General features: G+C 41.4%; 1 protein-coding gene across 3 annotated transcripts in view; it reads left to right on the top strand.

Moving 5' to 3' along the window:
• LOC126248554 (WD and tetratricopeptide repeats protein 1-like) overlaps positions 1–15,675 on the top strand; it is a 208,142-nt gene that overhangs the window by 178,667 nt on the left and 13,800 nt on the right. The window contains exon 15 of one of the 3 annotated variants that reach the window (XM_049949636.1): positions 4,685–4,787. The exons of the other annotated variants lie outside the window; for them this stretch is intronic. Within the exon in view, the coding sequence (XP_049805593.1) occupies positions 4,685–4,768 (84 nt within the window). The 3' untranslated portion in view covers positions 4,769–4,787. The remainder of the gene's footprint in view (positions 1–4,684; positions 4,788–15,675) is intronic. 3 annotated transcript variants of the gene reach the window in all.

Below are 15,675 nucleotides of genomic sequence, written 5' to 3'. Positions count from 1 at the left end.
ATATATGGTTCTCGGGCGAGATGTTGGATGTCATAGTGAAAACTCCACAATATTTCATCAGCGCAACTGACCGACATCTTAAGGAGCGATGAACCCACTGCTAAGGCATGACTAGAGCCCCCTATTTATGCCAGTCTTAGGCGGGAAGTGCGCATTTGTGGAAGGCGCCAAATTCGATGGCCAATAGTGACAATATAAACCGATAGCTGGAAGGACAGCAACGACACCTGCAAGATGAAGAACCAAAGACTTCGGCACACGCGCAGAGGCTACCACTGCTGCTCTGCACTGCCATCGGCCGCCCCAGCGACCTCTGTCAGAAGCCGCAAGCAAAAATGCGCGTCCATGTAAGGCACGTGATTATCCTCCCGTTGTCAACAGAATATTTATGTTGCTGGCGAATCGTCATCTGTCGTATGACCAATAGTACTCCTCTCTGCTCGATGCGACTTCAATATGGCCACTGCTGGATTCCAAGCTGTACTGAGCTGAATGCCCATGTCTCTGTTTTACAAGATTCATCGAGCTATGTATTTCCAGTGCTTCCTTAATAACACTGTCCCAGTACGAACTCGTCGATGCGAGAATTTTGGTGTGTTGATAATTAATAGAATGGCCTGTACTAAGACAATGCTCGGCCACTGCAGACTACTCTGGTTGCCTCAGATGAGTGTAGTGTCGGTGTTCAGTACATCTCTCTTCTACAGTGCGACGAGTTCGTCCGATGTATGACATGCCGCAGCTACAAGGAATCTCGTAAACACCGGGTCTTCTTAGGCCAAGGCTGTCCTTAGATGAGCCCAAGAGAGCTCGTGAGTTTTGCCGGCGGACGAAAGACACATTTAACTTTATGCCTCTTCAATAATCTTCCTATTTTTGAAGAGACACTGCTGATGTATGGCAAGATGACCATTCCCCTTTGTTCTTTGCCTTCTTCCAGTTCCTCATGTTGGGTAACCCGCTTCAGGTGTAAGGCACGGTGAATCTCCCGTTTGGAATATCCATTTTGTTGGAAAGTGCTATGCAGATGGAGTAGCTCATTAGATGAGCTGTCTGAGTCTGATACGGCTCGTGCTCTGTGAACCAACGTCCTAAGTACGCCACTTCATTGCGAAGGACGGTGACAACTGGTGGCCTGTAGGTATAAGTCCGTGTGTGTTGGTTTACGGTACACTGCGTGACCTAATGTGCCATCTTCTTTTGTCCGTACCAACACATCCAAGAATGCAAGTTTGCCATTTTTCTCCATCTCCATAGTGAACTTGATGTTGGGATGAAGTGAGTTAAGATGCTCAAGAAATACGTTCAGCAATGCAGTGAGGCCAGATAACAAAGGTGTTGTCCACATATCGCTAAAAACACGTAGGTTTCAAATCCGACGACTGGCGTGCTCCCCCTCGAAGTCTTCCATAAAAAGATTAGCCGCAATGGGTTACAAGGGACTACCCATTGCGATGGCGTCAGTCTGTTCAAAGTATTGTCCATCGAATAAAAAGTAAGTCGAGGTGACCACATGTTGGAATAAGTGTAAAAGTTCCCCATCCAGCTTCTCGCTAATGAGCAACGATTCCTGCAATGGTACTTGAGTAAAAAGTGAGACTATGTCAAAACTTAAGAGTATATCTGATGGTGTGAGTCGTAAGTTCTTGAGCTGACGAATAAAGTCTTGTGAGTTACAGATATGGTGGTCACACTTTCCTACTAAAGGGCTCTGTTGCGCTGCCAGATGTTTCGCGAGATTATACGTTGGTGCCCCAATATTACTCACAATAGGCCGCAGTGGCACATTGTCCTTTTGAATTTTGGGCAATCCATATAGCCTGGAAGGTACGGGCTCCTGTGTACATAGTCTCTTAGCAACCACATTGGAGATCATGCTGTTCTGCTGCAAAGAGGTCAGTGGTTCGGTTCCTACGAGAAGATCCTGATATTGTGATTTTACCGACGGATAAGGGAAATGCGACTGTTACCCTCTCCACGTCAATGTATCTGAACAAGATACACCAGCTTTTGAACGACTCCGCATATCGCATGCTAAATAAGGACCTCACAGCCAAAATTCAGTGAAAAACTTGGGAGCTCCTCAAGAACAGCACGATCTCTGATGTGGTTGCTAAGAGACTGCATACACAGGCTCCCGTACCTCCCAGGCTATATGGATTGCCCAAAATTCACAATGATAGTATGCCACAGTGGCCTATTGTGAGTAATATGGGGGCACCAACGTATAATCTCGTGAAACATCTGGCAGCGCAACGAAGCCTTTTAGTAGGAAAGTGTAACCATCATATCTGTAACTCACGAGACTTTATTCGTCGGCTCAAGAACTTACGACTCACACTTGCAGATATACTTGTAAGTTTAAACGTAGTCTCACTTTTTACTCGAGTACCATTGCAGGAATCGTTGTTGCTCATTAGCGAGAAGCTGGATGGGGAACTTTGAGACTTATTCCAACATGTGCTCACCTCGACATACTTTTTATTCGATGGACAATACTTTGAACAGACTGATGCCGTCGCAATGGGTAATACCTTGTAACCCATTGCGGCTAATGTTTTTATGGAAGACTTCGAGGAGAGAGCACTCCAGTCGTTGGATTTGAAACCTACGTGTTTTTGGTGATATGTGGACAACACCTTTGTTATCTGGCCTGATGGCACTGCATCACTGAATATATTTCTTGAGCATCTTAACTTGCTTTATCCCAACATCAAGTTCACTGTGGAGATGGAGAAAAATGGCGAACTTGCATTCCTGGATGTGTTGGTACGGAGAAAAGAAGATGGCACATTATGTCATGCAGTTGTACCATAAACCAACACACACGGACTTATAGCTACAGGCCACCAGTTGTCACCATCCTTCGCAATGAAGTGGCATGCTTAGGATGTTGGTTCACAGAGCACGAGCCATATCAGACTCGGACAGCTCATCTAATGAGCTATTCCATCTGCATAGCATTTTCCAACAAAATGGATATTCCAAACGGGAGATTCACCGTGCCTTACACCCGAAGCGGGTTACCCAACATGAGGAACTGGAAGAAGGCAAAGAACAAAGGGGAATGGTCATCTTGCCATACATCAGCGGTGTCTCTTCAAAAATAGGAAGATTATTGAAGAGGCATAAAGTTAAATGTGTCTTTCGTCCGCCGGCAAAACTCGGAGCTCTCTTGGGCTCATCTAAGGACAGCCTTGGCCTAAGAAGACCCGGCGTTTACGAGATTCCTTTTAGCTGCGGCATGTCATACATCAGACAAACTTGTCGCACTGTAGAAGAGAGATGTACTGAACAGCGACGCTACACTCATCTGAAGCAGCCAGGGAAGTCTGCAGTGGCCGAGCATTGTCTCAGTACAGGCCATTCTATGAATTATCAACACACCAAAATTCTCGCATCGACGAGTTCGTACTGGGACAGTGTTATTAAGGAAGCAGTGGAAATACGTAGCTCGACGAATCTTTGTAAACAGAGACACGGTAAGGAAGCAGTGGAAATGCGTAGCTTGACGAATCTTTGTAAACAGAGACACGGGCTTTCAGCTCAGTGCAGCTTGGGATCCAGCAGTGGCCATATTGAAGTCGCATCGAGCAGAGAGGAGTACTATTGGTCATATGATGGATGACGATTCGCAGCAAAATAAATATTCTGTTGACAACACGAGGATAGTCACGTGTCTTACGTGGACGCGCATTTTTGCTTACGGCTTCTGACAGAGGTCGCTGGGGCGGCCGATGGCAGTGCAGAGCAGCAGCGGTAGCCTCCGCGTGTGCGCCAAAGTCTTTGGTTCTTCTTCTTGTAGGTATTGTTGTTGTCCTTCCAACTATTGGTTGACATTGTTGCTATTGGCCATCAAATTTGGCGCCTTCCACGCATGCGCACTTCCTGCCTATGACTGGCATAAATAGGGGGCTCTAGTCATGGCTTAGCAGTGTGTTCGTCGCACCTGAAGATGTCGGCCAGTTGCGCTGATGAAATATTGTGGAGTTTTCACTATGACATCCGACATCTCGCCCGAGAACCGTATATACAGAAGGTAACATATCACCCATGAAAGGTTTGTTCAGTAAAATTTAATTATCTCTCTCACTAATGAAACTGTGTTGCTAAACGGGCTGAACTTTGCAGTTTGATGTTTTCCCTTAGTGGAAGTTGTCTTTATTGTTATTTATTCCAGTACTAAGATGAGTGGTATACTTTGGTGAAAGACAATGTTCTTAAACTGTTTTTAAAATTAAATATTTTTTAAAGACTGATCTGGTAGCTCAAGAAATCTTTTGTGGGTGAAATGATGGAGTGGGAACTAACTTTGGTACACCAGTGACAGTTCAATTACTTATGGTCATTTAATGTGCATGTTGAGATTGTTTTTTGTAAAAAACTGGAAAGAAATGTTTTCCATCATAATGAATTCAGCAAATATGAGATGGTAAATATACTGTTCAATTCATTTAACATCAAATATTCTTAATGATAAGTTAATTAAAATCATTTTCTCCTTATTAGACCTGGTATAAAAATAATTCCACCTGATAACATGATGATTGTGGAAGGATTATCAGCTATACTATTGTCCATTAAAACTGCAATACATGGGAGAATAGCAAATAACAAAAGTTTACATTTTGTATGTATGCAGTTTAGTAGGAAGCATGAATGATTAAAATTTTGGGTGATATAGGGGTATACAGGGTGGAACACTTTGTATGAAGAGCTGCATCCCCTGTCGGCAGCAATGGCTCTAACCTGGATGGGCCTCCGTTAAAACTGAGCCTGGATGACAGGTACGAGTATGTCATTCCGTGTTGCTTCAACTCTATGCTAGAGGTCATCAGTTGTACTGATGAATGGTTGTGTGCCAGTCTTTTGGCAACCCACGATGAGATATTTTCAATGGGTGAGAGATCTGGAGAATTTGCTGGCGAGGACAACAGTCAAATATCCTCCGTATTGAGGTAGGTCAGGAGAGCATGTGCAACCCACAATCTAGCATTATCTCATTGAAGGATAATGTCACAGAGACATCATAAGTAGGCCACAGCCATGGACTTTAAAACATCATAGATATAATATTCAATCTCCAAATTACTATTTAAGTGAACCAGAGGTGATCATGTTACGTACACGTTGGCACCACATACCACTGCAGAAGGTGTTAGGCCTGTTATTACAATGACAAATCCAATCTGGCAATGTTCAGTCTCCTCGGAGCCTCCACACATGGATATATCCAACATGATGCTGTACACAGAACTGGAACTGCTCTGTAAAGACAGTATTATTGAGCGCACCACTGTCGGGCATGCCTCTCTCTGCTGCTGTGTCAAGGGAAGTCACAACAATAACCACTCTGCTGATCATTCATGCTGCTCCAGATAACGTCACACTGCCCATGTGGACACTTATCACGCTGCAAAGAAGCCCGTTATATGACTTGAGGACTGTAGGATCCTTCGTGGCTGAACAAGCAATAAGTCTGTTCTCTTTGACTCTTAATGTGTGGGACCACAACATACTCAGACAACTTCACAACTAGGTCCTCCATGGAAGGTTGCCGATCTTATTAAAATCTTTCCTTACAGAGCAGTCATCGAATAGGAGACATGCTCTCAGACAGTTTTGCACAGGAAATTGGTGGCCCTTCAGGCAGCATTTTAAGTTTTACCCTCCTCTCCATGGTTACAAAAAGCATAACTGGCATCGTGAAGAGACCAGTAAAGACTTCACTGTGCTGATGATTAGATTATTTACTACTCCTCCTCCTATCTTTTATCCAGAGATTATCAATTACACAATATTAGTGAACTGGAACTGCATTTTAACAGCACCATTTTCCATTTTAATCATCATTTCATATTTGATCAAAGGCTCACATGGCTATATTTGTGTAATACTAGAATAGGAGCCCTTAAAGCTCTAGATGTTTCAAAGTGAATCTGTGGAAAGGCATGATATACAGACAGATCTTGTCTACAGTAATTTTAGAAAGCATTCACATGGTCCTGTCTAGAGTGTGAGTGTACCATTCATGATTCAGCCAAAAGTAAATTTGCCTAAAATGTTTATATTAGTCAGCACTCACACAGTTTTTATTTATCAGACTGGCAAGGGGAGCTTTCAGAACAAGCCCTATTTGTAGCCTTTGTGCCAAAGCTAGTTAGCAACCACACACTGTTGCTAATGTTACAGCACACCATTAAAAGGAAATTTGTCAAAGAGGCTTCAGTGTCCATCATCATTGCTCACACTCTGGCAGAGTGACTATTCTAGAACTGCCCACAAGTCACAAAGCTAGTAGGGATGTGGCCAAAACAACTTGTAACAGGGAACAACAAGTGCCCAGTGTTGGAGCAAGCAGTCACCTCGGCTGATACAGAGACCCAGGATAAAATTTTAAGTTACCTGTGTAGATATAGTTGAATACGTTAGATTTCGTGTATAAGCTCATATTACTTTGTGTTTAATTTATTAGAGGAAAACAGGTGGGTAGTTCTTGACAACTAAGCAGCTGGTGCGTAGAAAACAAACTAATGATAGCAGTGCACAGTACAGTTTATGTTACTAAAAGGAACATTATCAAGAATGAGAAATCCCACAGTCAGAATAAATTACCAACCTATGAAAAGAAAATAAGAGTATTGCTATCTCAGAATTAATATTGATGAAAAGCAAAACTTTCAGGCACATATAGAAATCATGTGCCAGAGAGGCATTAAAATCCAAAATACAGTAGCAACATTTGGCTAAAGAAGTTTTCATCTGCCACAAAGTGCAATGAAAAGTACCACAACACAATCTTACTAACTGTTAGGAGCTTGGACTCATAGAGCCAGAAAGGTAAAAACAGCACAGGCTGTATGGTAAGCACAGAGAAGTGTTCTCTGGCATCTGACAGGCACATGTAGAACAACACTGAGGTGCTGCCGATGGTATTAGGCTTGCTACCTCTAGACCTAGCAGTAGGAAAGAGGTGCACAATAGTGCCTCAAAAAGTGTGAATATGAATATGACAAGGTAAAGGAGATACTGGGCACAAGAACTGTAATGAGTAAGGAAAAAAAGGCATGCATTGATTGAGAACGGCAAGAAATCTGGTACAGGACAGAAACAGGGAGGACAACCTACCAGCTCCTTTCTAACATACAAGAAAGAACAAGAATGACATACTTCCTTCCGACCAAGGTATCTGTACACTACCTGTCTGAACATTGTCAGTATCCCAGCTACTTTCTAAAAATACAACACCACACCACAGATATTGGTACACTGTTGTCCAAAATTAAAGCAACAAACTGCTATTTCCCTTTCGCTAATTTACAATATAATCATACAAACTGTCAACAGATGTTCGTACGATCATCTTTTGCACGGAAGATGGCATTCCGGTAAACAGAAAACTATGCCAATGGTAACATCAGGGTTCTGTCAAACGGGGTAGTGTTTGTCGGGTAGTCCCACTTCCACAATCGCTGTGTACACAGCCGCAGACGGTGCAGTATGGCATAGAGAAGACGCTTACCAGATTCTCTGCAGTGCAGGGCCATAAGAAGAATGGAAGCAGGGCAGTCACAAACTGATGTGGTCTGATAGCTTAATGTGAATCATTCTTTTGTTTTTTGAATGTGTCAACAGTTCAGAGAGACCAAAACTGTATGCTGAATACCAGAGCAGGGCCAACCACGTGTGACGTCAGAAATTGGCAGAAATTGGCAACAGTTATTTGGCTGTAAGGGCACGATGGAACTGCCTTAGTATTGCACGGCAACTGGCATCTGATCTCACTGCATCCACTGGACATGTTGTATGAAGGCAAATGGGTACAGAAGGCTTCAGTAGAGTGACCTTAATTGTTGGAGATCTGCTGTATGTGTACCTCTGACGCATCTTCACACAAGGGAATATCTAAAATGCAGTCATCAACATGCCTCCTGGACAGTTGAACAGTAGGCTAATATACTTTTCACAGTGAGTCCCGATTTGGTATGGAGAGTGATTCTCAATAGATCTGCATCTGGAGGGAATGTGGAACACAATTTTCGGATCCAAACATTGTGGAAAGAGAGCAGTATCGAGGAGGATCCCTAATGGTGTGGGCAGGGAATCTGTTGACCACACGAACACCTGTTCATGAAATTGTATGGGTGAATCAGCAAGGTCTAACTGCTGTCAGGTTTCATGCCGAGATATTGGGACCTCATGTGCGGTTGCTTCAAGGTGCTGTGGCCCCAGACTTTGTATTGATGGATGATAATGATCAGTCTCATAGAGCACGGATTTTTTATGTTCTCTTGGAATTGGAAGATATTGCACACATGGCATGGCTTGCACGCTCTCCTGACTTGAATCCCATAGAGCATGCCTGGGATGCACTTGGGAGACGTGTTGCATCACGTCAGCGTCCACCAACCACTCTCCAAGCTTTGTGAGAAGCTCTGCAGGAACAATGGGTGTTTTGGCGTCAGTGTGAGATTGATGATATCATTTACAGCATTCCCTGCCATCAGGCCTATTTTGTTGCCAGAAGAACTCATACCCTATACTGACCACATTAACCAGTTGTGGAAGTGTGTGTGCAAATCCATTAAGGTGGAAAAAAGAAAGGACAGTTTTGTGTATCATTATGCATGTTGCAGTTGTTTACGTTTTGTATTATTTACATTCTTCCTACTTTACTATGACCTGTTCATACTGTTTTTGTGGCAAAATAAATGCAACTTTGCAAACTTTCCATTTGTTACTTTAATTTTGGACACCAGTGTAAATGTAGAGCAGTCGACACCACAGATCACCTTATCTGGGAATGTGCCATTAGACAAGGCGTTACAGACTAGGACAGGAACACATTTGAAAATGCAACGGTTTATAATAAGGAATGAGGAAATGTGGCATAAACTGAATTCACTAACAGCTAAGTTATCAGCTTATGAACTACAAGCCTACATGGTCGAGAGACAGACAAGAGGCTGTACATCATGATAACGAGGCGTGCCATGGCAGAACATCCACCTACACCCACCTTCTGGAAGGAGATGAGCCTCATGGAGGACCAGGAAGTATTTCCTGAGACGCTGACAACCATCTCCCAATCTCTACAACTTCACTGGCACAGCAGCGCAGCTCCTGTGAATCCTGAGTTGCATTTCAGAGCAGTGGGGGCTAACCATCCAGACAATGAGAAATCCAGTTTGCTTCTGATACCAAGTATAGTAGTTCAATGTAGTGTAGTTTGTGTAGTGTAGTGTAGTGTAGGGTAGTGTAGCGTAGCGTAGTGCTGTGTAGTGTAGTGTTGTATAGTAGTGTAGTCCATAATTATAAAATACGAAATTTGTAATCACCAATGCTGCATAGTCTAATAGACCAGTAGTGTGTGCCTTATGTATTCCAGATGAACAGATATCTGTATGCCAGATGGCCAAATGGTAGTATGTAGAATTTTTTATTTTTTAATTTTTTTAGTATTATTACTAATTTTTATGTAGATATTCTGTGTAGATGTTTTCCTCACTTAAACAGCATAATACTTAGTTTTTACTAACACTTGTGAAATTATGTTAAATATTTTGTGCTATATTCTTACCAAATAATGTTCAACATTTGGTCTGTCATTTTATATAGATGACAGACTAAAAGAAAGTAGCAAATAAATAATAATAATTATTATTATTAGTGTTTTAAATGAGCACTGTAATGACATAGTGATGTACACAGTTGGCTTTATGGGGACTAACTGGTTGTTCAGTTGATTTCCCAGACAACACCCTATTGAGTCTTCTGCCAGCATCATTGATGCTGAGTTATATTCAGTCTTCATGGTTCTCAAGCAGATTAAATGTGGTCATATGAATAGTTTCTTCATCTCGTCAGACACTCAATGCGTATTGTAGCAACTATTTCTAGTAGAGAATCTTGTCCAAACCAACATTATGCACTATTTTCTCAGCAGAAGTGGATTTAACAGGTGTCATTTTGTGGGGTGCAGGCACTTTGGAATTCACAGTAATAAAATTGCAGACACAGCAGCCAAGTAGGTTTGTGTTGAGAATTCAGTAGCATTATGTGAGTTCTCTGGTGAAAAGAACAGTCATGGGTATGTGGGAAAGAGAGTGGCTGTAAGCAAGTGAAAAACTTAAGAATGATTAACTGACCCATCCATATGGCATACTTCTATACAGTCCCTCAGATGGAGGAAGATAATTTTAGCTTGGCTTCATACAAGACATTGCCTTTTAACTCATGGCTACCTATTGTGTCATGAAGAGCTGTCAGAATGTGAGGACATGTGCTTGAACATGATGGATGACACACACACACACACACACACACACACACACACACACACAGAGAGAGAGAGAGAGAGAGAGAGAGAGAGAGAGATGCATATTTCTATATTTTACATTAATATACTTATTATTTTTAAATTATAATTTTACTTACCAAAAATTAACCTTTTGTATGTTTTAGGCTCAATTTATACCCAAGAGAGTATTGATTCAGGCATTTTTGGCATTTTTGTGGGCTACAGGAGTTGGCTATTCCCACAAGTTTTACCTGGAGGGATGGCCCCATGCAGCCTCGAAAATGGTGACATTGTCACACATTCTCAAAAAAGCCTGCCGATGTATTTTTGCGATGTGCACCATAACATGAATTTTTTATAAGGGAAGACTTCTGTGCAAAGTTCACAAACCGCATACATTCAGCAAACAGTCCACGGGTGTACTGCCGGTCCATAGTGTCCAATTGGCACAAGATTTCAGCATTCGGATATGTTGCCATCATCAGGTGCATTGACGAACTGAGCCCCTGAGGGTGCACAACCAACTTATATTCCCTCCCATCACAACCTATTCCTCCCACAGTCCATGGTGTTGGCAATTACAGAGACACTTGTGTCGGCATCTGTTGTAGCATCAGTGTAGTTGCTCTGTCCACCTTGGTTGCCAGATTGTTATGTTTCTTGAGCATCTTCTTAATTAGACTCAGTGCTGCTTTCCAAGCCTTGCTGACAACAATTCCTGTTGCTAATTATCCCTGATAGAAAATTTCGATAGCATCTGTAATGACACTGTCTCAATATTTGGAAGTCAGCACTAAAATCCTGGTACATTTGTATTCCATCACATGATTCTCTGACAGTCAGTGCTCTGTGAGTACCAACTTGTTGGGGTTCATTATTTGAGTGTGTCTCTGGTGTTCTCAGCATCGATCTCATTGGTATGCATTGTTTGTCCAATATTTATCTTGTCACATTTGCATGGAATCGGATACACTGAGGTGACAAAAGTTGTGGGATAGCGATATGCACATCTACAGATGGTGGTAATATCGTGTACACATGGTGTAAAAGGGCAGTGCTTTGGTGCATTTGTCATTTGTGCTCAGGTGATACATGTGATAATCTTTCCGACATGATTATGGCAGCACGATGGGAATTACCAGAGCTTGAACTCTGAATGGTATTTGGAGCTACATGCCTGGAAATTTCATTTCGGAAATTGTTAGGGAATTTAATACTCAAAGACCCACAGCATCAAGAGTGCGCCAAGAATACCAAATTTCAGGCATTACCTCTCACCACAGACAATGCAGTGATTAACGGCCTTCACTAAATGACTCAGAGCAGCAGCGTTTGCGTAGAGTTGTCAGTACTAACATACAAGCAATACCTGCATGAAATAACCACAGAAATAAATGTGAGTCATACGACGAACATATTGATTAGGACATTATCACAAAATTTGGTGTTGATGCGCTTTGGCAACAAACGACTGACACGAGTGCCTTTGATAACAGAATGACATTGCCTGCAGTGTCTCTCCTGCACTCATGACCATATTGGTAGGACCCTATTGTTGTTGTTGTTGTTGTTGTGGTGGTCTTCAGTCCTGAGACTGGTTTGATGCAGCTCTCCATGCTACTCTATCCTGTGCAAGCTTCTTCATCTCCCAGTACCTACTGCAACCTACATCCTTCTGAATCTGCTTAGTGTATTGATCTCTTGGTCTCCCTCTACGATTTTTACCCTCCACGCTGCCCTCCAATGCTAAATTTGTGATCCCTTGATGCCTCAAAACATGTCCTACCAACCGATCCCTTCTTCTAGTCAAGTTGTGCCACAAACTTCTCTTCTCCCCAATCCTATTCAATACCTCCTCATTAGTTACGTGATCTACCCACCTTATCTTCAGCATTCTTCTGTAGCACCACGTTTCGAAAGCTTCTATTCTCTTCTTTTCCAAACTGGTTATCGTCCATGTTTCACTTCCATACATGGCTACACTCCATACAAATACTTTCAGAAACGACTTCCTGACACTTAAAATCTATACTCGATGTTAACAAATTTCTCTTCTTCAGAAACGATTTCCTTGCCATTGCCAGTCTACATTTTATATCCTCTCTACTTCGACCATCATCAGTTATTTTACTCCCTAAATAGCAAAACTCCTTCACTACTTTAAGTGTCTCATTTCCTAATCTAATTCCCTCAGCATCACCCGATTTAATTTGACTGCATTCCATTATCCTCGTTTTGCTTTTGTTGATGTTCATCTTATATTCTCCTTTCAAGACACTGTCCATTCCGTTCAACTGCTCTTCCAAGTCCTTTGCTGTTTCTGACAGAATTACAATGTCATTGGCGAACCTCAAAGTTTTTACTACTTCTCCATGAATTTTAATACCTACTCCGAATTTTTCTTTTGTTTCCTTTACTGCTTGCTCAATATACAGATTGAACAACATCGGGGAGAGGCTGCAACCCTGTCTCACTCCTTTCCCAACCACTGCTTCCCTTTCATGCCCCTCGACTCTTATAACTACCATCTGGTTTCTGTACAAATTGTAAATAGCCTTTCGCTCCCTGTATTTTACCCCTGCCACCTTCAGAATTTGAAAGAGAGTATTCCAGTTAATGTTGTCAAAAGCTTTCTCTAAGTCTAAAAATGCTAGAAACGTAGGTTTGCCTTTTCTTAATCTTTCTTCTAAGATAAGTCGTAAGGTTAGTGTTGACTCGCGTGTTCCAACATTTCTACGGAATCCAAACTGATCTTCCCCGAGGTCCGCTTCTACCAGTTTTTCCATTCGTCTGTAAAGAATTCGCGTTAGTATTTTGCAGCTGTGACTTATTAAACTGATAGTTCGGTAATTTTCACATCTGTCAGTACCTGCTTTCTTTGGGATTGGAATTATTATATTCTTCTTGAAGTCTGTGGGGGGGGAGGGGGGGGGGGTAGGACCCTAGATGACTTGAAATCTGTGGCCTGATCAGATAAGTCGTGATCACAGTTGGTAAGAGCTGGTGGTAGGATTAGTGTGTGGTGCAGACCCAATAAAGGCATGGACCTAAGTTGTTAACAACGCACTGTGCAAGCTGGTGGTGGCTCCATAATGGTGTGGGCTGTGTTTGTATGGAATGGACTGGGCCCACTGATCCAACTGAACTGATGATTTGAGTGGAAATGGTTGAGTTCAGCTACTTGGGGACCGTTTGCAGTAAATCATGAACGTCGTGTTCCCAAACAACAAGGAATTTTTATGGATGACAATTGCCATGTCACCAGGCCACAAACATTCATAATTGGTTTGAAGAATGTGCTGAACAATTCACATGGTTCATTATTTTTGCAGTGGACTTCCAATGACATGTGGAGTCCATGCTACGTCGAGTTGCTGCACTACACTGTGCAAAAGGTGGTCTGACACAATATGAGGTATTCCATGACTTTAGTCGTCTCAGTGTGTACCCTGGCCTTCCGCAAACTGAGGTTGTCTTTCACACTCCCCATTCATTCATTCCTTCATTCATTCATATACAGAAGGGCAGTAATAAGGCTGCTATTGAGATCTCTAAAACGATTATTTTTGTCATAATCTCTACATATGTAGTACATTAAAGCATGAAATAAAAAAATCACCTAAAGCAGACTCAAAACACATAGCAAGACAGATGCATTCCAGCCTTTTATCAAATTAACTGTGCTTCTTATACAATATACTTGTTTTCCTAATATCAGAGCACTCTTACAACTGTTTTGTCTTTCACTCCATCTTTCCAGAGGAAGAAACTTCACTGTGATGTCATATGCAAGAAAACAACATATGCAGATACACATTAATATCATTGATGTCACAGTGCAGCTTTTTTATTTTGATTTATTTATTTACTGTAGGACCAAATTGAGGAGCAAATCTCAAAGGTCATGGAACGTGTCAGTACATGAAATTACAACATAAAAGTGATAACAGATAAAATAAAATGTTTATGAACCGAAAGAAAGTCAAGCCATAAGTTTTTAAGTAAACACAGTCAACAATATAACATAAGAGTCAGCTTAATTTTTCAAGGATCTCCTCAACAGAATAGAAGGAGTGACCTATGAGGAAACTCTCCAGTTTTGATTTGAAAGCATGTGGATTGCTGCTAAGATTTTTCAATTCTTATGGTAGATTATTGAAAATGGATACAGCAGTATACTGCACACCTTTCTGCACAAAAGTTAAGGAAGTGTGATCCAAATGCAAACTGGATTTCTGCCGAGTATTAACTGAGTGAAAGCTGCTAATTCTTGGGAATAAGCTGATATTATTAACAAGGGGGCAATGTCAAAATACCCAGACTACTGAACAGGGGTCAACAAGAGGTTTGCGAACTTACACTACTTATTTGTTGAACTGCCTGTTTCTGAGCCAAAAATATCCATTTAGAATGGGAAGTGTTACTCCAAAATATGTATCATATGACATACGTGAATGAAAATAAGCAAAGTAGACTAATTTTTGTGTCAAACGATCACTTACTTCAAATATTGTTTGAATAGTAAAAATGGCAGCATGAAGTGTTTGAACAAGAATTTTACTATCTATCTGAACACCTAGAAATTTGAACTGTTCAGTTTCACTAATCGTATATCCGTTCTGTGGAGTTAAAACAGTGGGTTTTGTGCAATTGTGTGTTAAAAACTGTAAAAACTGAGTCTTACTGTGATTTAAGGTTAGTTTATTTTCTACAAGCCATGAACTTATGTCATGCTATTTGAAACAGAGCCAGTGTTACACATTACATTCTTTACTACCATGTTAGTGTCATCAGCAAACGGAAATATTTTAGAATTACCCATAATACTAGAGGGCATATTATTTATACATAACGAACAGGAGTGGCCCCAACACTGATCCCTGGGGCACCCCTCATTTGACCGTACCCCACTCAGACCCCACATCACAGCCATTCTCATCACTGTGATCGACATTTTGCTGTCTGTTGTTAAAGTAAGAGGTGAACCAATTGTGAGCTGCTCCCCATATTCCGTAATGGTCCAACTTCTGGAGCAATATTTTGTGATCAACCCAATCAAACACCTTAGTTAAATCAAAAAATGTGCCTAGCATTCGAAAAAATTTTGTTTAATCCGTCCAGTACCTCGCAGAGAAAAGAGAATATAGCATTTTCAGTTGTTAAATGACTTCTAAAGCTGAACTGTACATTTGATAGCAATTGTATGATATAAAATGATCAATTATACTTAAATACACAGCCTTTTCAATAACTTTAGCAAACACTGATGGCATAGAAATAGGTCTAAAATTGTCTACATTATCCATTTCTCCCTTTTTATAAAGTGGCTTCACTACTGAATACTTTAATCACTCAGGAAACTGACCATTCTTAAA

This window comes from Schistocerca nitens, chromosome 3 (genome assembly GCF_023898315.1).
Source record: "Schistocerca nitens isolate TAMUIC-IGC-003100 chromosome 3, iqSchNite1.1, whole genome shotgun sequence".
NCBI classification, from domain to species: domain Eukaryota; kingdom Metazoa; phylum Arthropoda; class Insecta; order Orthoptera; family Acrididae; genus Schistocerca; species Schistocerca nitens.
The sequence above is the reverse complement of the archived record's forward strand: the minus strand, read 5'-3'. Positions and strand labels throughout refer to the sequence as shown.